At 40.6% G+C, this 23,935-nt stretch overlaps 1 protein-coding gene across 3 annotated transcripts; it reads right to left on the reverse strand.

Annotated features, from left to right (window-relative positions):
- Positions 1-483: 483 nt before the first annotated feature.
- TERF2 (telomeric repeat binding factor 2) lies at positions 484-23,657 on the reverse strand. 3 transcript variants are annotated; one of them, XM_060132471.1, is made up of 10 exons: positions 23,218-23,650; positions 23,014-23,109; positions 22,237-22,367; positions 13,477-13,563; positions 12,300-12,446; positions 10,493-10,599; positions 8,767-9,159; positions 4,128-4,213; positions 2,092-2,132; positions 484-1,632 (listed from the first exon to the last, which is right to left on the reverse strand). In XM_060132471.1, the coding sequence occupies exons 1-10, from the start codon at positions 23,585-23,587 to the stop codon at positions 1,474-1,476; spliced, it is 1,617 nt and encodes a 538-aa protein (XP_059988454.1). In that variant the 5' UTR covers positions 23,588-23,650; the 3' UTR covers positions 484-1,473. The 3 variants fall into 3 exon arrangements, with proteins under 3 accessions (XP_059988454.1, XP_059988453.1, XP_059988455.1); XM_060132470.1 differs by having other exon boundaries at positions 2,092-2,135; positions 23,218-23,648; XM_060132472.1 differs by lacking the exon at positions 4,128-4,213 and having other exon boundaries at positions 1,524-1,632; positions 2,092-2,135; positions 23,218-23,657.
- Between the last annotated feature and the right edge of the window lie 278 nt (positions 23,658-23,935).

Below are 23,935 nucleotides of genomic sequence, written 5' to 3' on the forward strand. Positions count from 1 at the left end.
AGTTGAAGGTAAAAAGCTTCTGGATCCTAAAGCTTGGTTTGGAGGGAGATCACAAGTATCTACAACCAGATCGAGTGGAGATCAAGTTCTTGCCTTCTCACTGTAGTTTCATTTGGGGTTAATTGCTAGAAAAACAGCAGTACCCAACCCCCAAACACGTAGTTAATAGGTAATAAAGCTGTACAAAGTTTCCAAATTTCAACTATAGGATGAATTTTTAAACTTTAGCATTTCTTTACATCTTGCCTTTCCCTCACTCAAAAGTGAGAAAAAAGGAATTATTTTGTCCCCGGAGGTACGTTATATGAAGAAATGGACAAATTAAGAGGAAACTTTCACATCTCTGTATGGCACAGCTTCCAAGGATTAGAACATCCAATACAGTTTGACATCAGCTTCTTAACATGGACAATATGGTTTAGCAAAGCTTGTTCAACATTTTGCTACCTCCATCTTTTCAGCTGCAATAAACAGCTACTTAAATTTGAGAGAAGCAAGACTTTAATGAAGAATGCTACAAGTTATGGACAATAATTCTCATTTTAAAAAAATTACAGAAAACACTTTACTGAAATTCTTTTTTCCTAAAAAGACAGTCTTTAAGGATGTCTGAGAGACAGCAAGCACAACACAGTACAAAAGGAGAAGGGAATGTTGAATTCCAGTGCAAGACACTAACACAGCACAATTAGGGAATCAGGCGGAAGCAACCATTTCACAAAGAATGGAATTAGGCATTTATACTCAATCAGGATTTTTTTAAGCTTTAAAAGTCCAGCATAAAGAAGGGAATTGGGAAGAGAGGATGGGGAGAGGGGCTAAGCTTATCTACAATCACCATTTTACCAAAAAACACACTGGTTCAACCACGTGAGAAGTGGAGGTTAAACCTGCCTACATAGCCCAGCAAATAGAGCAAATGCCAAGGCAGTCACGTCTAGGAGTTGATGTCACAACTGGCTAAACAATTTTTAAAGGGACTCTGATTCCACCAGGACTGGTTTCTCATCAACCTGGGCTCATGACAGATGAAGTTCCTTTGCATGTGCATCAGAAGGCCAAAGCTTTACCTGGAACAAGTTCGCTCCAAGTAATGCTCATGTTGCTGGTTTTAACAGGTCATGGAGTCAAAAGTGACTCCTAACAGACTCCACCATTTCCTAGGAGAAGGTTCTACTGATTACCAGGGATTTAAATTCAAGCAAACCACTAAAGAAGGGAAATACTAATGGTATTCTGGCACTGTACAAGCTATGTGCCTGTCATCTCTGTCAAGGACATGGGGTGGACTTGGCTTTGTTTCTCAGCTCCATGATCTCCAACTGTGATGAAGTGGAACTGGAACCTCCCCCACATGGGAGGAAGATGCCCAAAATTCTCATCCCAGCCCAGCTTCTGAAAGAAACAGCAGACTACCAGGGGCTATTATTAGGAACCATGCTCCTGTGAATTCTGTGGAAATGAAGGCCTGTTTCAGTTCATGCCAAGTCTTTTCATGGTCCGCCAGCGATCCTTAATCATCACAGCTGTTCGGTTAACAAATGGGTAGTTTTTAGAAATGGCGGCCCAGTTTCCTTCCCCGTACTTCTGCACTCCAGCCTTGACCCACTCGCTTTCCTCTACAGTCCACTTCTGCAAAAAAAAACAAAAAAACAAAGGATTTATCACAACCTGTGTTTCCACTTATTTATATTTTCATATAGTAAAGAGGTAAACTCAATCCTAGGAGAATAATCTGAACCCAAAGGAAGGATTTATACTTTTAAAACATGATATAGAATATAAGTTAACACCATGGATTTGGACATTTCCTAATTTTCAGTGTCCTGCCATTTCATCCTCAACTGATAACCATTTCTGGATTCAAAATTTCAAACGTGTGTTGTTCATGGTTAGGAAATGCGTAAGCTTTCTGACCACCTAGATTTTTCTTCCAGAGAGTATTTAACTTAGTTTGGATTATCTGAAAATGACAAATAAAATTTTTTACCAGGTGCATGGGTAGTCTATGCCTGTGAGATGTGGGTACTTATTTTATCTCTCTTCTACCTACACAACCAGAAAAGATCAGAAAAGAGAATTTAAAATTACCTGCTTTCTTGTTATATTGGTTGTACTCTCTTCATCTGGTGCTGCTGGAAAACATTAAAAGTAGACTCATTTCAGAGCTTACCTCCTCGGCACAAACCACAAGAAAAAGACATAGAACGTCTCCAAAGGGAAAACTTGATTCAAATTTTACAAACTTTGAGAAAAGAAAGGACATCACTAAAGGATAATTTGGTTTTGTCCTCTGCTTGTAAGATACCAATCATTTCAGTCCATGAGAATCTGTACAAAGCAAATACTTTACAATCAGGCATTCAATAAATGTTGGTTAATGATGGATTTCAGGCTCTTTAGTAAAAGCACTATCATTTTCTCAACTTACTGAGGAACTGTGGTATTTAAAATCCTAATATATATATACACATACATATATATATATATGCATGTGTATGTAATATATATGTGTATATATATACACATATTTGAGTGTGTGTATGTACATATATAATTTCTGCTTTATAACCCCTTGTTAATTACTGCTTTGAAATAACACAGTTTTACTGTTTTTGAATTTCCAAATCCTTGATTGTTAGATATAAGTAAAATTTGGGGGCTTCCCTGGTGGCGCAGTGGTTGAGAATCCACCTGCCAATGCAGGGGACATGGGTTCGAGCCCTGGTCCGGGAAGATCCCACATGCTGCGGAGCAGCTAAGCCTGTGCGCCACAACTATTGAGCCTGCGCTCTAGAGACCATGAGCCACAAATACTGAGCCCGTGAGCCACAACTACTGAAGCCCGTGTGCCTAGACCCTGTGCTCCGCAACGAGAAGCCACCACAATGAGAAGCCCATGCACTGCAACGAAGAGTAGCCCCCACTCGCCACAACTAGAGAAAACACGCACACAGCAACAAAGACCCAACATAGCCAAAACTAAATAAATAAATACATTTTTTAAAAATTTGGCTCAATTCTTCAAACATAAAGAACGGGGTAATGATTATTGCTTCCCACTCCAACAGACCATGTGAGATCTGGTCAAACTCTACCCTCTTATCCTATGGAAATAGATCAGGCCTCAAAAACAGGGACCAAGATAATATTTTAAAGGACCAGGGGGCTACAGGAGGGTTATACAAGTATAATGGACATGCCATCTCAAGCCAACAAGAGCCAGTTAAAAAGCTGCAAGAAAAGGCAAAGTTGCATAAATGTGAAACTTGCTACAGTGTCTGCCTCAGCAGACGCCACTGTCCCAGTAATGCTTCCTGAAGAGTGAAGAAAGGTGACTCAGGAAAAGGGATACTTACAGGAGCACATTATTTATTTTTAAATTATGAAGTATTTCATGATATAGTAGAAGCCGATTTCTGAAACTGACAAATCTGGACTGCATCAGAAGTGGATGTTTTCTAGAACTTTTATATCCTGTTCTTAAAATATTTAATGCCACTTTTATTGTTACTTCTCCCATTTTCTGTGTAATCTTGATTTTCCCAACTATGCTTTTGCCAATGAAAGGTCATTTTTAAGGGCAAAACCTTTGAGGTTGGCAAAGGATTACTGTTGCTGCTGTGTTACAGAAGTCTTCAGAATCTCCAAAACTAAGGTTTAGCATGTATATATTTCCATCAGAGAGCAAAATATGTGGTGGGAGAGATCCTAATGCAAATACTATGAAGTTCAATATTAATTAAGGAAAAGTAAAGTTTCTCATCTTAGAAAAAAACACATATATAGAAACGGGTAAGAGATTATTTACTTAAATAAGACATGTAAGGAATGACCACTTCTACCTTTTCTAATTAAAAAACTTCAGGAAGAACATCAACTACAATTAAATATAGGATTTATTAAACCAAACCAGGAGTTTTCTTTAAATATAAAGCGTTGCTTTGATAGTCTCCATTGTTTAATGGGAAAAGACATAAAACTGATTCCTCATGAATCACAATGAGGAACTTTTAAACTTTTTCTAGTTTGGAGACAAGCAATTTCTGGAACATTGATGTGACAGTAACATGCACCTACACTTCAGCAAGTGTCAAGGAGAGACCAATGAGAATCTTCTGGCTTACCCTGAACTTGAAACAGTTCGTCCTCTTCTACCCAAGTCTCTTTTTCTTCAACCCCATTAGAGTTGTTCCACTTGCCTTTGGGTACTCTGAGGGAACATCAGCGAGAGGACAAGGTGTAAAACAAAGTCATCCCAGGTCATCCCATACTCTGTCCTTAGCTCTACTCGTGGCCCTGTATTCCTCCCTGTTCTGCTGTGACCACATTCGAGATTCACCTACACACAACTCCCAAATCTTGACCTGGCCAGGCCTCTCCATGTCAACATTCCCCAGGTTTCAGGACCATCTCTCAAACTCAGCACTGGATACATCACCATCCCCCTCAATGATCTGTTCATTTTCCTGTTGTTTGCCTGGTTGGTTGGTTGGTTGGTTTGGTTTAGACTCTGTTACAGATTTCAGCATTCTTCTAACCTAGAGCTGCAAATTCCTTCCCCTCCATCACAGACATGCTCTATTCCTATCTCTGGACTGTTCTCCTTTCCCTCCCCATTCCCCTAGTCCAAGCCCATGGTCCAATACCTTTCACCAGTATTACACTAGCCTCTTAACTGGAGTCTTTCCCCACTAGCCCCTTCCCCTTCCAAAGCCACCTGAACAATCATCCTAAAATTACCACATCCCTCCCCTATTCAGTGATGGCTCCTCACTGCCTAAACAGTGAAGCCTAAATGCCCATATGGGGGAATCAAGATCATGCAGTCTGGCCTGTCAGTTTCTCAGCAGTTCCTCCTGTCCCCACCAACACCCACACCGCCCTCTGCTCCTCCTTCCTCCTGTAAGTTCTGTGCTTTCCTGCCTCTCTATTTGCTGTTCTCTCTCCTTGGGATTCCCTTCCCTGCCAAGTGAAGTCCTGCCCATCTTTCAAGGCCATCGTTCTCAATGAAGACTGCCCAACACATACAAAAAGCCCCCGCTCCTCTGCCCTTATGATAGTGCTTCCACTTTATTACACAACCGTATCACAACATACCCTTAACCATAAGCACCTTGACGGCAGGGACCATATCCTCATTTGTCTACTCCAAACACCAGGCACAGTAACACACACCCTCATAGAAGCTGGAGAGATACTAGCTAAACTAATAATAAGATTATCAAAGAACTGTAAAGGACTTATACCATCAAAGATTAGAATAGTAAGCAAACAAGAATCATTCCTGTGAACATGAAATTTTGAGTACTTGGGTGCAACCAAAAACAGTCCCAAACCTGAAAAATAATCCAAAACCCAAGTTATTAAATAAATGAAAATTATAGTCACTCTTACAGAACATAGCACAAATCTGACCTCAGAATTATAACATCCTTTACAAAACAAACATGGAAAGTATCTGAACTGAGTTTTGAAGAATTTATATAGATCAAAGTCACCGAAAAACCTGACCAAGAGAGTAGAAACAAACTGTTGTTTCCGTCCCCGCTATAAAAAAAATTTATTTTTAAGGCTGTCTGGGTATTTTGCAAATGAAAGCAGTTTGCTTAATAAGTGCATAAACATGAAAAAAATTCCTTGAGTTCCATGAGTTTTCTATGTAATTACCTAAGTGGCTGGGACAAATGGTGGACTCTTTACTTTTCTTTATTTTTAAATTGGATCATATCCCCCAAAGGGTTATTTCTAAGAATAACTGATTTGCTTGAGACAAAAAAAAAATTACACGAGTTTTTTTCTTCTCAGGATATTAGCTGTGTCAATTACTATTCATAAATAAAGGTCAGACAGCATTACAGTTTCAGTTTTCCATCTATTTATCCAAGTCCTGGGATAAAAACTGATTTTAACCTCAGGGTCCATCATTTTCACCTAAGTGGCTATTCACCCTTCCTGCAGACAGTCTTTGCAGATCACTTGGTAACTTTCTGCTCCTCCTCTGAACTCAGCATTTGCTATTACATGTATAAACATTTTGGTATTTCTTAACTTCTCATGTTGTGGAAGGGGCTGAGACCTTGGTCCTCATCTTAACTGTTAGGTGGCCGTGAGGGCAAGCCGGGTCACTTCCTGGCTCATTGCACTCCTGACTGGCGAAGTTAAAACTTAATGGTCTAGAGGGGCTGGCAAACTACAGCCTGTGGCTGCTGGTTTTGTATAGCCCTTGAACTAAGAATGGTTTTTACATTTTCCAAAGGGTTGTGTAAAAAAAAAAAAAACCAAAACAGAAGAATATGCAACAGAGACACAAAGCCTAAAATGTTTACCCTTTGCTAGCCTTTTATAGAAGTTTTGCATGTGGCCCCTTAAATTGCAAGAACCAAGAACTGTTACTTTGTTTGGTTAGTAAACTATCTAGTAAGCACTAGTTCTGTGCTGTGGGGGATATAAAAATACAGTAGTCGTGGCCCTGCCGTCTAGGTGATAGACCCTAATCCTACCTTCCCCTCCTCAGATTCCACTGGCCCAGCTTCCCCTGGGTCCTGACTGCTCACCGGGCAGCAGTCTCCAGCCACCCTCCTCTTCTCCTTTCCCTCAGTGTCTGTTCAAAAGCCCTCAGTGGTGTCTGCTCAGAGGCTTTCTGATTAGGTGTATTAGACTTATCTGGGGCACAGTTAGCAAAGCAGATTAGAGAACACTACCCTGTCCCTTCTAATTCAGTAGACAGGAGCCTGGGAATATATATTTTTTTAAACACTGCACAGGTAATTGTGATATGAAGCCCCTCTTGAGAACCTCTGCCTGATAGAATATAATAGGAACTCAAAATCTGGCCCATCTACCCATCCAGACTTTTCTCCCTTCATCCTCTCTGTGCCCTATATTCTCCTGCCATACAGACTACATGACATTTTCCAGCTCATACCAGGCTTTCTCATGCTGTAATTCAAGAGGCTCCTGTTTCCTAGAACCGACCTCCCAATATTACTGGATGACCTCCTACTCATTCTTCAAGGCCAGCTCAACACTTGCTCCTCAGCAAGGTTGCTCCACCCACAACTCTGCTGCCCAGGCCCAGCTCTTCTTCCCTGCAGCTCCCAAGGCACCTCACATATGCTTCGTTTAGAGCTGGGGTCATAGGATCCCTTTTTTTTGTAAAGGGCCAGTAGTACCTTCAGCTTTGCAGGCCTTACTGTCTTTGTTGCAACTACTCAACTCAAGGTAGCATCAAAAGCAGCCACAGATAATACAAAATTCATGGGTGTGGCTGTGTTCCAATAAACTTTATTTACAAAAACAGGCAGCAGGTGGATTTAGCCAAGGGGCCATAATTTGCCCACCTCTGCTTGAGAGTACCCATCATACTTCATACCCTTGACACATGAGAGAGGTATATCTGAAACCTTCACAGAGTCTCCCATTTATAAAACCACTGTAATCATGCACTCTCTCCAGTTTCCTTGTCTGTTCATGGGAGCAATACTTATACTTCATAGAATTGCTGTGAGGGGTAGAGGAGATCAGGTATCAAATGAGAGCAATAGTGTGCTGACTGCATCTGCCTGCCCAGCCAATGACTCACTCACTTCCAGATGCAGGAAGTAGTGCATATAGTGCAGATTTGTGCCCGAGTATAAATCATTTATCAGATGCCACAGCCCTACAGGGCACCCAGCACAAGCATGCCAGGACACAGGTCCCCCAACAGCTGTAACAGAGAGCAGTAGTAGAGATGGCAATAACCGTGGGAGATCAGTGAGGTGATCACTGACAGCAGGGTGACCAGGGGAAATTTATGGAGGCAGAGTTTTAAGAGGCAGCTTGGTGTACGTGGTATACAGGCCACGGGCTTTTGTGTCAAGACTGACTGGGATTAAAAATCTCAAAGCCCAATTTTGCCATTTTTTATCTGTGTGACTTCAGGTTAAGTTAGTAACTTTTCTGAACCTTCCTCACCTATAAAGTGGGGCTAGTAAATCACTCACAGAGTGAGTGTAGATATTCAGTAAGATAATATGTGAAAGTGCTTGGCCCGCAGAAAGTATTTAGTCAACATCAGCTTCTCTTCTCTTTGAAAGACAGATGGGATTTTGATAAGCAATGGCGGAGGAATGATAGTCCGAATGTGGGGAATGAGAGGCAGCAAGAAGAGTACAGTAGTAGAAACAGGGTTCCAGGGAGAGCAAGCAGACCAGTTTGCCTAGAGGAAAGATCCACAAGAGGGCACAAATGGTAGCAAAACTGAAAGCCAGGTTGGGGGTCATGATGGGGAGCAAAATGAAAGCATTCTAACCACTGCCCCACAGAACCTAGCAGAATGTGAGAGATTAGTAATTACTGAATTTGCCAAGTCTCAAAATGCTCATAGAACGTGCAAAACTATAAATATTCATAAATCTCTTTTAAGGATCAAAGTATAACGTGGCCCAATTCAAACAAACTTCCTTTAACAAACAAGACTAATATTTAGTAGTCAAGGCACTCAGAAGTTTGCTAAAAATGGAAGCAGCGGTGAGTAGGAGGCTCTGACACCCTTTCACCCTCACTCCTGCCTAGTGCAATGCCTGGAAGCCCACATGCGGGGCATCAGAACTGGCAGGATGGCTACGACGTCACTCCCCACCCTGAGTCACATTCTAGCAGTCTGAGCAAGCCTTGGTGGTGAATAACTTAGCTGAAAGTTACTTCATTCCCGGAAGCAATACCAGGCATAACCAGGACCACCAACCAGCCCCCAAACTTCTACAAAGAAGGTCTTCATACTTGGGATTCTTCTCCCCAGGGAGGGGTTGGTTGAGGATGGTGGGCTTGGATGGTGAAGCAGGAATGACTTCCTGGGAGGAGTCGAGGCCTGCGCTGGGCTCAGTGCTCTGGCTGTCCTCCTCCAAAACCAATCGGCTTATTGTCATGCGCTTGTTCTTGGGCTGCAGTTCAGAGCCACCCTCACCCTCAGCAGGGGCTGAACTTTCGTTTTCATCTTTTCTCGGTCTCTTGTTTTTGAGGGCTGGTGATGGTGGGCACACTTTATTAGGAAATACCATATCTTTCTGGTCCAGTTTTGAGAAGGCTGCCTCAGAATCTTGTGCACTGGACAGAGTCTTGAAAGCTGCTTTCAGAGCCGTAATTCCAATGGTGGTTGGAGTGTTCTGTAGCTGCCTACAAATAATGCAAACATAACAGAGATCAGTTTCACCATTGTGGATGCTTGTCCAAGCAGCCACAACTTTTTCAAAGTGGGAAGCTTCAAATTAGAAACTCCTCACGTTGAGAACTCTTCATTAAAAAAAACAAAAACAAAAACAGAGAGGGTGCGTGATACAAGCTTTATTTATAAAAGCGTCCATTTATAAGTGTTAAACAGAGGCTTCAAATATGATATGTAAGTGGAACTATGGAGCTTAAACTTCAAGTAAGAGAACCCTAAAGGAACTAGGGCCAATGATACTCCCTCCAGAGACCTCTTCAGCCTGTGTGCTGTCTAACCCATTAGTCTGCATGGACTAAAGTGGTGCTTTCCACAATGCAAGAACTCTGTGTAGTGCCTAACAACTACAATCCATCTGGACAACCAACTGATAATCCAGCAATCTCACCTTGAAGTCTAAACTCTTCTTCCAGCTGTCCTAGTCCAACCCTCATGTGAGAGAAGTGAAAGACTGGCCTCCATTCTGCCCTCTTTCTCCTACACTACACTTATAAATGGGATCTTGAGAATTCTCAGAGTGAGAAGAGTGCCACACAGTCTTGGAGAAACTGCCTTTTCAAAATAAAGTTCATCTATCATTTGGATGTTTTAAGTAAAAACTGTTAGGAGAGGGCAAACTGGCAGCCTGCAGGCCAAACCCAGCTGGCAGATGTGTCTTGTCTAAGCTATTCAAGTATTTTTTTTTTTTAATTGGACTAACCGCCAACATTCAAAAATTGGGAAATCTCAAAAAAAAATTTTTGGACGTCTCACATAAAAATTTGAACTGAAGTTTGGACATCTTTGGACATCTCACGTAGCAACAATCACATGAAGCTGGAAAGCATGCCCTCTCTGTGTCCCAGTCCCGTGCTCTCAACTGTATTATCCTAGACCCACTTTGCTCCTTTACATCTCCTACTGGGCCCCCAAAGACATCTAAACGTGTGACCTCTGCTTTGTTAACTGGTCCTGGGAATCTGATTCACAAGTGTGAGCACTGCATTGAGATGAGGTATCAACAGGGAAGTACTGAGTAGATACAGGTGAGGCAAGGAGAGAGAAACACAAGGAAAGAACCTTTGAGGAATAGCCAGTCAGGAACTTCTGCCAAGGATCTGACGTCCCGTTTTCAATATTCCCATCTTCCCAGGATGTGCTCTGTAAATCCCACAGTGCCTTCCACGAGTAACCCAGTAACATGTTAAGAGGTCAAACCACTGATCCTGCTCGAAGATGACGACTATGCTTCCCACACATCACCCCAGTGTTTCAGCCAACATCACAAAAGGGCATCTCTCTCACCTGGCAGGTTCTCTGAGTGGCTTTTCAACAGGCTCTGGTGCTGGCTGTTTATCTTCCTTCACTGTGGTTGAGGTGGAAGACTCAGATTTCAAAGCCTTTTTGGCCATCTGGGAAAGGAAAGATGTCGTCAGGAAGAGGAAGTCACAGAATTTCATTAACTGCTTCTTTCACCATGAACATACTCAATATGCAAGCATGCTCACTTACAAACCCAATTTAGGCATAGACTAGAGGAGGACATAAAAAGGGATCGAACTTACAAGAATTATCTCAAATTTCTTCCTCCCTTCCCTCAAAAAGTGGCTCACAGTTTTCTATACTAAAGGAGAACTCAACCTGAGTGGTGCTAAAAGCATCTTGATGTTCCAAGAATTCTGAAAGGTTATTTTGGACAACAAATACTTAAATGATTTTACTTTGTATCTCCTCTTCTATCCTTCCAATCTCATCCCTAATTTAGTTTCTGAATACCTAACAGACCTTTGGGGTCATATGCAAAAGTCAAATCTTTTTTTTTTTTAACTTAGGGATGACTGATGTCTACATTAATGTCTTTTAGTTTGTGTATAGAATTTTTCATGATTGTTTCCACAAATGTTTTGCCTATTAACAACTCTTTGAAAATCCTTACTTGTACCACATGAAGCCCTCAGTAGGCCAATCTTGCTCTAACTCCAGCTGCCCCTCTGTTACCCTCAGACTGAACTTCTACACATTTCCAGTCAGTCCAGTATCATTCCATTTTAGATTGCATGTCTGTAAGGAGTGGTATCTTAAGAGCTGAGAATTCTGTCCTCAACAGAAAGAGTGACAGGTTATTTTCCAGTTACCTGAATATGAAGGAAGGGTTCCTAGGCCAGGCTCAAGTATCCTGACACTTGCTCCTTGAACACTCCAAACTATCTGCTTTACAAATAATTTTGAGAATTGCCAAATGATTGCTAGGATCACTGACACTATCCTGATATGGGCCTTGCAGATCTACTGTTAGGAACTAGGATAATTTGAACACTCTCAAAATCCTTGTTTTAAAAAAAACCCTCTCGGGCTTCCCTGGTGGCGCAGTGGTTGAGAGTCCGCCTGCCGATGCAGGGGACACGGGTTCGTGCCCCGGTCCGGGAAGATCTCACATGCCATGGAGCGGCTAGGTCCATGAGCCATGGCCGCTGAGCCTATGTGTCCAGAGCCTGTGCTCCGCAACGGGAGAGGCCACAACAGTGAGAAGCCCGCGTACCACACACACACACAAAAAAACCTCTCACTCAGTTCATGGTCCACCTTCTATGACAGACTAGGTTCTAATTCTTCTCTGTGCTGTCTTGAGCCTCACTGCATCCATTCTTTGTGCTTATCCCTCTGATCCAGTTAAAGTATGTCTTCATTTGGCCTCTCTTGCTAATCATACTCTAGTCACACTTTTCTCCAGTTATGCCTCCTTCCTGTCAACAACCCCATCATACCACATCTATCAAACCACTCTTCCTCTCCCAAACTTAACTCAGATTTCATCTCCTTTGGGAACCACCATCAGTTGTAATTGAATGTTCTCCTGCTTTAACCACACAGATGAATGCCACATAGAGGAAGTAAAAATGGGAGGTGAGGGAAACTAGGAATGTTGCATTTGCCTCTGCCAGGATCTCTGCTTCTGAATACTTAAGGCATTTAATTAAGAAAGATAGCACATATAATTCAGTTTTTTCCACACATTTAGTCTTTTCACTTTAAAAAAGAGCTGTCCTTTTCTAACTGCCTACACATCCTCCAGGCTACATCACAGTTATGGGAAGAGAAGGCCAAGCCCCACCGTGAGGAGGTAGGGCTCTGCATCATCCAGGTGACTCTCCAGGAAGCGCAGCATTTTCTGCTGGAAGGTTTCGTAGGAAAAGTTCTGGATAACAGGGTGGGCCAAGTTCTTTTCACGGATAATGTTCAGGAGATCATTTCTCAGCTTCTACACAAAGGACCAATTTTTGCAATGTGAGAAAGAAAAACTCCAGTAAAAATTCAATGATGATGAGTTAAAACAAAGCTATCAGAACGTTCACAATGCTGTCAATGATTATCACTGGTACACATATAAGAAGGGAAGCCTACCACAATGTAGAACAAGTCAAAAAATTACTGATCAGCCACAGTAGGTTACTATGTAGCTATAAAAAAAAAAGGATGAAGAACTTAACATCTAAAGTACCTTTATACTTTTACATAAAGATCTTTAAACTTCCAAAAAAAGAAAACCAAAAAGAATGAAAAGTTCCCTATGTACTAATATAAAAAGATCTCCAAGATATATTAAGGGAAACAAGCAATTTGCAAAATGCTCAAATTAGTGTGTAGAATATGCTCACATATGTATATGGGAAGAACAGGAAAAATGGATATATGTGTATGTCTGTATATATACACACATGCATACTTATTTGCTTGCATATGCACAGAATATCTCTGTTAAGAATAAAAGAAAAAAACATTGGTTGCCTCTAAGGAGAGGAACGAGATGGCTGAGTCAGACATGAGAGAATTTTCACTAAGCTCTTTTGTTGTACCTTTTGAATGTTGTATTACCTTTTCAAAAACTGAAAATTTATATTTATAAAGGAAAAAAAATAAGAGCAGGGTACCAACAGAGCTTTTGACACCAGAAAATAGAAGATAAGTCCTCACCAAGGCAGATTCTCAAGTCTGCAGGATCAATGTTTATGTAAAGTCAGAAGTGTTAATACCAGTGCTGATCACTAAAGTTCTGTCAGAAAGCTGACAGTAATGGGCAAGTAAATGATTTATGTAAAATTTTCAAACAAATTTTTGAAATGCCATTCTAACAGTAAGTTATCCGGGATAAAAGGCAACATGCTCAAGGTGCTGAATATTTAAAGGCGAATATTTAGATAACATTCCTGACAGAGAACCCTTTCCCTGTTTCCCCACAAAAGGCAATGAGCTGGATTTAGGTCACGGGAGCAAAAATATATCAAATTTACCTGAGTTGTGGGGTCCTTGGACATATGTTTTTTCAAAATTTTTGAAGCCTTTTCAAATTCTTTGTTTTTGATACAAATAATGACTGCCTACAAAAGGGGGAAAAAGACTTTTTTTAAAACTGTTGTAATAATGAAAGGTATAATTAGAATATCAAATATCAAAATAAGCTCAACTAAAAAGTAAAACTGAGTCTTACATACCCAAGAACTTTTTCACATTCTATCAAATTCCTGTATTTAAAAACTAACAATTATTATTCAAGCGTATGAACAACCGTACGCTCTTTCAGTGTGTAAGGTAGTAGATTTTCAACATTACATTGGATTTAAAAAAAAAATAGCTGATAAAGCAAAATCTGATCTCCTGGATTACAGACATTTACTCAATCTGAATAGGGCTTCCTAAGGAAAGGCAAAATGGACAGGAGTCATCCCAGGTCCCCAGAACAACTGGTTTTGTTCTTTTTGGATGCAAAAGCTTTGATGTAATGGGGGGAATGAGAGGAGGAGATACTGTGGGGGGGGGGGGAGGAGGGGAATAATTTGCTGACCACAGAGTTCTGCTAGTTCCATTCAGGAAAGGCCTGAGGCCAGTTCGCTAGGAGAACCAGCACAGCCTCTCATACTGTAAACCCCAGCGGGCCAACTCCAGTTAAAGTGTGCAGGGAATTGCTGAGACAAACCCAGCTCAGCCACAAGCAGCAAAGAAAGGACAGTTTCAGGTAGGATGAGAAGGTCTCATCAGCCACAGAGGAAAAGGAGAATCCTTTCGTCAAGACCCCCCAAGAGAACATATGTAGAGGGCAAATAACAGTGACTGAAAATTAAAAAGGATATTTAAAAAACATATGTGCACTTTTTTTAAAAATTAGAAAAGCAAGGAAAAATTGGGACCACCTGGAGTTATCTAACAGGATAAAGTAGCTACCTTAAATCCAGTCTCAAAGAAACCTATCTCACACACGAAAAAGGGAAGAAAAACTGGTCCATAGATATTTTCAGTCTTCACAGGGAAGAATTTAAGGAGAAACATACAGACCAAGAGAAGGAGGACTAGCAAGGGAATTCAGAAAGTACAACTCTCTGGTGCTTCTGTCCTCCACATGCTGAACACAGCCATACAGGGCAAAGGAAACTGGTGTCAAACGCTTCTGAAGAGCAGGCACAACACTAAGTTCCTACTGCCAGGGAGGGAACAAAGTAAATAAGTCTTTTCATTTTAATCAGATCATCATATTCACTTTTACATCATTTTCAGCAGAAAAACTATACTAAGACTATACTTATTTTCTTGAAGCATACAAAGGTTTTACTTTTTATAAATGGTTTAGGTCCTATTACATTGGTTTTTTTTAAAGATTTTTTTTGATGTGGACCATTTTTAAAGTCTTTATTGAATTTGCTACTATATTGCTTCTGTTTTATGTTTTGGTTCTTTGGCCACGAGGCACTGGAATCTTAGGTCCCCAACCAGGGATCGAACCCACACTTCCCGCATTGGAAGGCAGTCTTAACCACTGGACCGCCAGGGAAGTCCCAGGTCCTGTTACGTTTTAAAATGTTATTTAACTTGCATAAAGTAAAATTAACTTTTTTGGCATACTGTTCTAACACATGTATCAACTTCTGTAACCACCACAATGATACCAAAAACCTTGGATCAAATAAACCTCCCTTGTGCTGCACCTCCTCCCCATCCCTAACATTTAGTCACCTCCTCCCCATCCCTAACCCCTGATCTTTTCACTGTTTCATCTCTTCAGAATGTCATATAAATGGAATCATACAGTATATATGAAATCACACAGCTTAATTTTTAAAGGATGTAGCCTTGAGTCTAGCTTCTTTCCCTCAGTATAATGTCCTGGAGATCTATCTGTATTGTTGCATTATCAGTAGTTCCTGCTATCTTATTGATGAAGCAGTGTTCTGTTGTATGGATGTACCAGCTTGTTTATCCATTCACCCACTGGAAAAACAGTTGGGTGGTCTGCAATTCTGGTGATTATGAATAGAGGTGTTAAAACATTTATGTACAGGTTTTGGTGTGACCATAACTTCATTTCTCTAAGGTAAATACCCAGGGGTGGGACTGCTGGGTCATTTGGAAAATGCATGTTTATAAGAAATGGCCAAACTGTTTTCTTGAATGGCTATACCATTCTGCACCCCATCAGCAATGTATGAGGGTTCCAGTTGCTCCACATTCACACTAGCACTTGTTAGTGTTAGTAGTTTTTAAAGTTTAGCCACTCTCATAGGTATGTATGTCCCAGTATTCTCTGTGGTTTTAATTTGTATTTCCCTATTGACTAAATGATGAGCATCTTTTCATGTGCTTATTTGCTATCTGTGTATTCTCTTTGGTTGTTTTTTTAAAATAGTGGTGTTTGTTTTCTTGTTCATTTTGAGAGTTCATTCTCTGAACAGTGTTTTTCTCAGAACAAAAGTTTTAATTTTGATGAAGTCCACTTTATGCTCTTGCAGATCTTGCTTTTAGTGTCATATCTAAAAACTTCTTTGCCTAAGTCCAGGACATGAAGATTTTTTTTTTCAAGTTTTCTTCTAAAAGTTTTATAGCTTTACATTTTACATTCAGATTATGATCCACTTTGAATCAATTTTGGTATGAGTTTTAGGTCAAAGTTCATTTATTTTTTGCATAGGGACATCCAATTGTTTTAATTCCAGTTGTTGAAGACTATCCTTTTTCCGTTGAATATCTTTTTCCATTGAAATGCCTTCATATTTTTTGTTAAAAATTGATCAGTCATATTTGTGTGGGTCTATTTCTGGACTCTCTCTTCTGTTCCACGAATCTATATATCTACAGTCATGAGTACTGTAGCTTTATAGTAATTCTTAAAATTGGGTAGTGAGTCCTCCAGCTTCATTCTTCTTTTACAAAATTGTTTTCGTTATTTTAGTCTTTTTTTTAACCTTACCATATGTCTTTTAGAATCAGTATCGACAGAAAATCCTGCTGAGATTGTGATTAGAATTACATTAAATCCATAGATTAATTGGAGAGAACTGACATCTTAACTATATTAGGTCTTCCAATCCATGAACAGGGTATGTCTTTCCATTTAATAGGTTGTGATTTCTTCATCAGCATTTTGTTGTTTTCCACATACAGATCCTACACATGTTTTGTTAGACTTATACATATTTTCCTTTTCTTTTTTGGAACTATTGTAAATAACTGTTCTGGTAATTTCATTGCAGATTTTCATTTTCATTTCATTTCACTGCTAGCATATGAAAATATGATTGATTTTATGTGTTGATCTTGTATCCTGCAGTCTGGCTAAACTTACTTATTATAGCTTTTTTGGTATATTCCATGGAATTTTCTGTATGGATAGCCATGTCATCTGGAAAAAGGGACAATTTTATTCCTTGTTTTCCAGTCTGTTGCCTTTTATTTCTTTTTCTTGACTTACTGCACTGGCTAGGTCTGCTGGTATGATGTAGAGTGGAAGTGGTGAGAACGGACACCTTTGCCTTATTTTGGATCTTAAGGTCAAAGCATTCCATTCTTCACCATTAACTATGTTACCTGTAGTTTTTTTTGTAGATGACTTTTATCAGGTTGAGGAAGTTCCCTTCTATTCCTGGTGTGCTGAGTGTTTTTACCATGAACTAATGTTGAATCTTGTCAAACGTTTTTTTGCTTCAATTGATATGACCATATGGTTTTTCCTTTGGACCAACAGGGTAAATTACATTCACTGATTTTCAAATAGTGAACCAGCCTTGCATTCCTGGGGCTTTAGTTTCCCTATTCTGCCACACACTAACTGCATCTGCATCCAGGACTAAGCATCAGGATAGACAGTAAAAAAAAAAAGGAATGGAATCCACTTCAAGTTCTGGGAGTCACAGCTCCACTGCTAAAGAGAAGGGCTTCTCTTCCTTTAGGTTTAGGTGCCTGCTCTCCTGCCACTGTCATCACTGGGTCACTGCTGCTATCAGTGTAGTAATGCCTGGGTGCTAGGATAGAGAAGGGAAAAAAGGAAAAAAAAAAACCCAAAAACGAGATTTCTTCCACCCTCTCTGATCCTTAGCAGATCCCCTTTCCTGCTCTTCAGACCAGAGAGAGCCTCTCTTGGAGTTCTTTCTATTCACACCTGGGGTGCACTTCCAGGTTTCAGGATCCTTCAAGTCCAGGCCTGGTGATACTGGAAAGGGAAAAAATGGTAATCTACTCATCACCAGTTTGGTGGACCTTCATATTCTGGTCTTCTCCATTAGCTTACTACCCTTTACATTTCTGAGTTCTCCATTCATTCTGTCCAGGATTTATACTTGCATTAAGAAAGACAGAAGAAGGGCTTCCCTGGGTCCAATGGTTAAGACTCTGTGCTTCCACTGCAGGGGGCACAGTTTTGATCCCTGGTCAGGGAACTAAGATCCCACATGCAATGTGGTGTGGCCAAAAATAAATAAATAAAAGAAAGAAGAATATGCTTATCTATCTTTCCTAGAACTGGAACACAGCTCTCCTACTATGTTTAATTTGTGAAACAAGAAAGGAAATGTGAATGCTTTCAAAATCTTAATTGAAAGTCTGCCTCCGAAGTTTGTACTATGAGCTTTTTTAAAACTATGCATTAATTTCCTGAGAAGTTTTTTCATTTGTTTTTGTTTTTTAAGAGATCAAACTTTGCTTTTTGAAAACTTGAAAGTTTTTGAAATAAGTATAATTTCTTCTCTTATGTTTCTGTTAAGGTTCTTACCATCTAAGCAATAGCAATGGTCTCTGGCTAACTTAAAAGGGAAATTCCAAGCACAGATTTTCAATATAGGTGAGATAGGTTTATGTTAGAGGCAAGGCCAGAAAGGACATAAGAAGAGAAAACCAAACTCACAGAAATGAAGAAAGGCTAAAAAAGCAAACTCACCAAAGAAACCAGGCTGTTATGGGAAGCACAGATGCTCAAAAAGCCTTGACAAAGCTTTTTGTTTCAAGAATTAAAGTTTCAAGACATTGTGTCTGATGCACCAGCCCCTCAAATGTGGTAAGGTCCTCAAAGAAAATCAAGGTGCTATTACCAAAGGTACACAGCAAAAGCAACACCTAAATGCTTCCCAAGAACATGCCATATATGTTACTCTCTCCTGTTCACAGAAATCTGAGGCATCTCTCTTTTAGTTATGAAAAGAAAACCAATGTAGTCTCAATATTATTATCAGCTTACAGAAGCAATTCTCAAACTTTTTGGTCTCAGGATTCTTTCTTTATACTGTAAACTGTTAATGAGGACCCCAAAGAGCTTTTGTTTATGTGGGTTATATCCGTTGTATTCACTGTATTAGAAATATAAAACTGAGAAAAATTTTAAATATTTATTAATTCATTAAAAAATAACAAACTCATTACAGGTTAACATAAATAACATATCTTTATGAAAAATTACTTATTTAAAAAGTTTAATGAGAAGGGTGGTATTGTTTTACATTTTTCCAAATCTCCTTAATACCTGGTTTAATAGAAGAAAGATGGTATTCTCATATCTGCTTCTGCATTTCTTCTGTTGTGATATGTTGTTTTGGTTGAAATATATTAAAAAATCTGGCCTCACACAGATATAAAGTTGGAAAAGGGAGTAGTATTTTAATAGCTCTTTCAGAAAATGTGGACGTTCTTCTTTGACTCTACACCAAACTTTGGCAAGTGAACTCTTCATCGTTATTACATTAAAATCTGTTAGTCTGTCTTGCACTTTTAATGGATCTGTTACCCATGAATGATTTTGCAGTACAATTCATCGATCATTTGGAAATTAGTGGTTTACTGAGTCATGATCTTCCAAATGTTGATACATTCATTAAAAATCTTTTTAAAATCACAGTTGTTAATATCACCATCAATCATATCAGAAAAGTCTGAATATTGGGAAGCTACCAAGCACATAAATATAAGTTTTCCAAAATTCTAATTTTCACCTGAAAGCTTGAATTTTACCTCTGCCAACAAATACTGTCACTTGTTCTCCTTGAAGTGACTGCCAGATTACCACATCTGAATAACCAAAGTTTGTCAGTTATTTCAAGTAAAAATGGTACTCCATTACAAAAGCAGCTAGATCAGCAGCATGCAACTCAATCACACAAGTACTTATCGGGAAGAAAACCATCATGTTTTTGTATGCAGCAGAAATGCTACAGAAAAACTTCCTATATTGTCAGACTAAATACTGGAAAAATGTCTGCTCAAGACTTAATAAAATTAGTAATTTTTACTGCTTCATCAAAGACATTCTTAATTAAAACCGGCTGTTTTTTATTTTTTAAACTGCAAGCATGTGGCAATGAAGAATACAATGACTACCAGTACAATTTACCACTGCCTTGGTCACGGTCACGCTAAGGCACCAGAAATTTTTACCCGTCACTGTTTTTGCATCATCAGTGTAAATGTCAGTGCACTGAAAACCTCAACTAACATTTTGGCATTATTGTAAAGATAGTTTTGACCCCTGAAAGGGTCCCGAAGACCTGCAAAGATCCCTGGATCATACATTGAGAAGCTCTAACTTAACAAACAACTTATTTGATAAGCTTTTTAAAAAATTTAATAAACTTTAAGATAAATTGCTGTGATACTTTAGAGATCTTAAAAACGCATCAAAAAGCTTCAATGAGCCGAGGCATTCCAAGGTAACAAATTCTATGACTAAATGAGAAATTAAAAAAATAAATCAGAGACATGTGATACAGTATCATTTAATAACTTGGATATCAAGGTAACTATGGTAGCCAGCCTCTAAGATGGCTCCCAATGATACCCACCTCCTGCATAGTGCGATTCCACCCACAAATTCCAGCTGGTCAGGTCTGTGTGGCCAAGAGCATATGGCAGAAGTGGTATGTCACTTCTGAGATTAGTTTATAAAGACTACAGCTTTCTGTCTTGGGCTCTTGTTCTCTGGGATCCTCTAGGGGAAGCAAGCTATCTCGTTGTAAGTAGCCCTAAGGAGAGGCGAGGAGCTGAAGTCTCCAGCCAACAGCCAGCGAGGAAGTGAGTCCTGCTAACATCCATGTGAGGGAGCATGGAAGCAGACCCATCAGTCCTGGTTGAGTCTTGAGATGACTGCAACCCTGGCAGGCAGCTTGACTATCATCTCACGAGAGACCTCGAGTAGGAAACACAGCTAAATCACTACCAGCTTCTTGACTCTTGGAAACTGAGAGATAATATTTATTGTTTTAAGCTGTTAAATTTGGGGTTAATTTGTTACACAGCAGTCAACAGTAATATAGTAAGTAACAAGAGATCTGGTACCTGGTGGAAAATGAAAAAGCAGAAGGGAGTCAACATAAGAAAATGGTTGACTATTTTAAGGGAATCTGGTTTTCCTTAATAGATTTTTCCTAATGAAGCCCCCAAACTAATCTATGAACTTAAATAATAAATATTCAACTGAAAGATAAAAGCCCATAGACTCTACCAGAAGAGCAGCCAGAAGACAGATCTATACCCCTTGTGTTCTGGAGGAGTTGCATTTCTGAATTAGCTGGCTACTTAACAGTAGTTACATAAAGTACCCTGAACTGGTACCACTTCTTCCCATCCAAAAGATCCTTAGCTATTCTGCAAGTAGCCCTGGATTTCTCCTCCCTTGCTAATATGTCTTTTCTGGCATTTCACCTCCAACACAAACCTGACTTACCTATACTAAAAATCTATTCTTGCAATCGTTCCTCCTTGGAATTGGAATTTCCTAAGCATTCTTTGTAAGTCCAACAATAGTTCCTGCCCAAGGTCCTTAACTGAATAATCTGCACCCCACACACAGTTTTTTAACTGTTGTTTTTTTAAACAGGGTGTCTGAGTACCCAGCACATAGCCAAGGGACATAAAGTCTTTGCTAAACAAGGTTTTGTCCCTTACCCCCCCCACCCCCAAGATCCCATCCTTTTATGAGGTGCTGTTATCTTTTCTTACCGATTTCCTTACTTTTACCACCAAGGCAATGCTGAGCTGTTGTCCTTCAGTCCCCACCTCTGCATCTGCTTCCACACCCCCAGCCTTGGTTATTGGAGAAGAAAAAGCTTTTTCTGACTGGTTTCCATGGCTGCTTCAATGTTTTAAATATAAATAAGTTCCACTACTTGAAGCTACCTGAGCCATGACATAGTTCCAGTCCCAAATTCCTAGACATTCTACAAGCTTCTTTCTTGTCGAGAACACTGCCTGCGCCAGCCTTCTACCACTACTGTTTTTCAAAATGGCTGATATCTCAGCACCTCTGATTCTGTCTGTTCAAGGGGAATGTTCCCTAAGCCTCTTTCTGCAATTGCATGAAAGAGCTCAAAGCAGTCCCACATTTCCCAAGGCACCAGCTATTCTCCTTGGTCTATAATAAACAAGGGTGACAAGATCCTAGCCCATTTACTTTTAGCCCTTTCACAGTGCTGCTCTGAATGGTAATAATAACCTACAAAATGTCATTCTTCAGTGCCAACTCATTTCCTGTGTACTGTGGCCCCTCCTGCCAGGGCCACAAGGGAGACCACCCAAATCACAAAAGCTGAGCCATTAACAGTTCTTTCCAAGTCTGGGCTAGGAAAGGGTCACCTGATTTTCGAAATAACATCTATGTGTGTGAGTTATGTGTTCTGAGTGTGCTCTGCTCACTTGCTCTCTCTCCATCCCTGTTTGTCCTCCACCCCACACAAAAAAGATAAGCAGATTCCTCAAAGACCTCTGATCTTTGGTAAAAGAAAAAAAAATTTAAAATAGAGCCTTACAGCCTCCTTGACCAGTTTTCTACTGGATTCGACCACTGCCTCTGTCAGTGTAAATTCCGTTTTAATCATCTCCAGCACATTGATAGCTGATTCCAGTGGTGTGAGCTCAGCCTCCATATCAAAGGAACAGTCTAGGACAAAGAGCACAATTTTCACTTTAACCTATTTTCTAAAGAGCAGAAGAATTATGTTCATATATGTATATATGTGTATATATATATATATATATATAGAAAAGAAACATGCAAATATAGTAAGATTTGCATTTAATTTGCTTACATACTGGCTACAGGCTTACAAACATGTTAAGGGTCCAAATTCAAATCCATGAATTTCAAGTGACTAATTTTCAAGACAGGTAAAAAGTTATTTTTTAACACATGCATCTGTATCTCAAATGGCAGGATCAGATACAAACGGCCAGAAACTAAAGATCATTTTGCTAAACAGCTGTCAAGTTCAATTTAGGAAAAGAAAAAAAAAGTGCTCATAGTTTAAAAAGACTCTACTATGGAGGAAAAATGGCCATCTTCACATAATTCACTTTACAAAGCAACAAAGTTGGGGCGAGCAAGAAACAGGTGGGAGGAAATAAAAAACATAGAAAAGCAGCCAAGAGAATACTAAGTGGAGAAAACTAAGGCCAGAGAATAAACACCGTGATTGAAACATAGTAGCCCACCTTAACCCTGAACCCTTCAGTCTAGGATGTAAGTTTGAAAACAACGTAACCCTAAATAAGTGAAGCCCAGAGAAGAACATAAAAAATAGCCATACCTAAATTTTCTCCTTCTTCAATGCGCGACAGACACTGCATAACCCGCAGCAGCCGAGACACGGTATGCTCCTTCCCCAAGGGCCTGACAAGCAAAGCTGGGAGAGAAGACATTGTTGGCTCGGCGACCCCCCAGCCGCTACACTCGGGCCCCACAGATCACCTTCCCAGGAGCCCCAGCCTCCTTCCCCAGGCCCGGCCCTCACCCTGCATGATGTCCCGGATCTGCCTGAAGTCCCCGTACCGGCTACCCCGAAAGGCCCGCAGCGCCTCGTGGAAGTAGAACTTGAGCACCCAGCGGTTGACTGCCTCCTCCAGCCGCGCCTCCCCCGCGCCCCGCTCCGCGGAGCCCCCCAGCCTCGGTGCGTGGCGCCCCCGCCGAGCCCGCCCGCCACTGCGGGACGCCCGCCTGCCTGCAGCCCTCCCGCTGCTGTCGCTGCTCCCGCCTCCTCCCGCCATCGCGTCCGATCGCTGCGCGCCCTCCCTGCCGGGACGCTTCTTCGACTGTGACGCCGCCGGGTCACGCACAACGCCCGGGCCGGAAGCGGAGCCAGCCGTCCCGGCTCCCGCGGCCATGATACGGACGGCGTTCCGAGCCGCCCGCGGGCTTCTGGGAGGGCAAGGACCGGTCGCTCCCAGCCTTCCTCTTGGACCCCGTAGTTCCCGGTGTGCCGGCCGCAATGCCTGCTGGGACTTGAAGTCCATGCTGCTCAGATGGGTAAATCAACGGCGGTAGGAGGTGTCAACTTTGCTCCGAAATTGTGGAACGCTATACTAGAGACGCTGGGCTGTGTATAAAATATTGAAAAATAAAATAAATTATTAAACATTTTTAAAATCATGAAATGTAAAATGCAGAGAGGAAACTTTATTAAACAAGTTTACATTTTAACAAGTAAAGCAAAAGGCCAGTGTTAACCCAGC

This window comes from Lagenorhynchus albirostris, chromosome 19, assembly GCF_949774975.1.
Source record: "Lagenorhynchus albirostris chromosome 19, mLagAlb1.1, whole genome shotgun sequence".
Classification (NCBI taxonomy): domain Eukaryota; kingdom Metazoa; phylum Chordata; class Mammalia; order Artiodactyla; family Delphinidae; genus Lagenorhynchus; species Lagenorhynchus albirostris.

What these genes read in the sequence shown, in the direction of transcription:
- TERF2 (XM_060132470.1), bottom strand. Translation starts at nt 23,587, where the DNA reads ATGGCCGCGGGAGCCGGGACGGCTGGCTCCGCTTCCGGCCCGGGCGTT. An exon ending in GAAAACTGGTCAAGGAGGCT is followed by an intron (nt 13,564 to 22,236) that starts GTAAGGCTCTAT and finishes CCCCTTTTGTAG; the next exon opens with GCAGTCATTATTTGTATCAA. An exon ending in CCTGGGGAGAAGAATCCCAA is followed by an intron (nt 4,214 to 8,766) that starts GTATGAAGACCT and finishes ATGTTCCCTCAG; the next exon opens with AGTACCCAAAGGCAAGTGGA.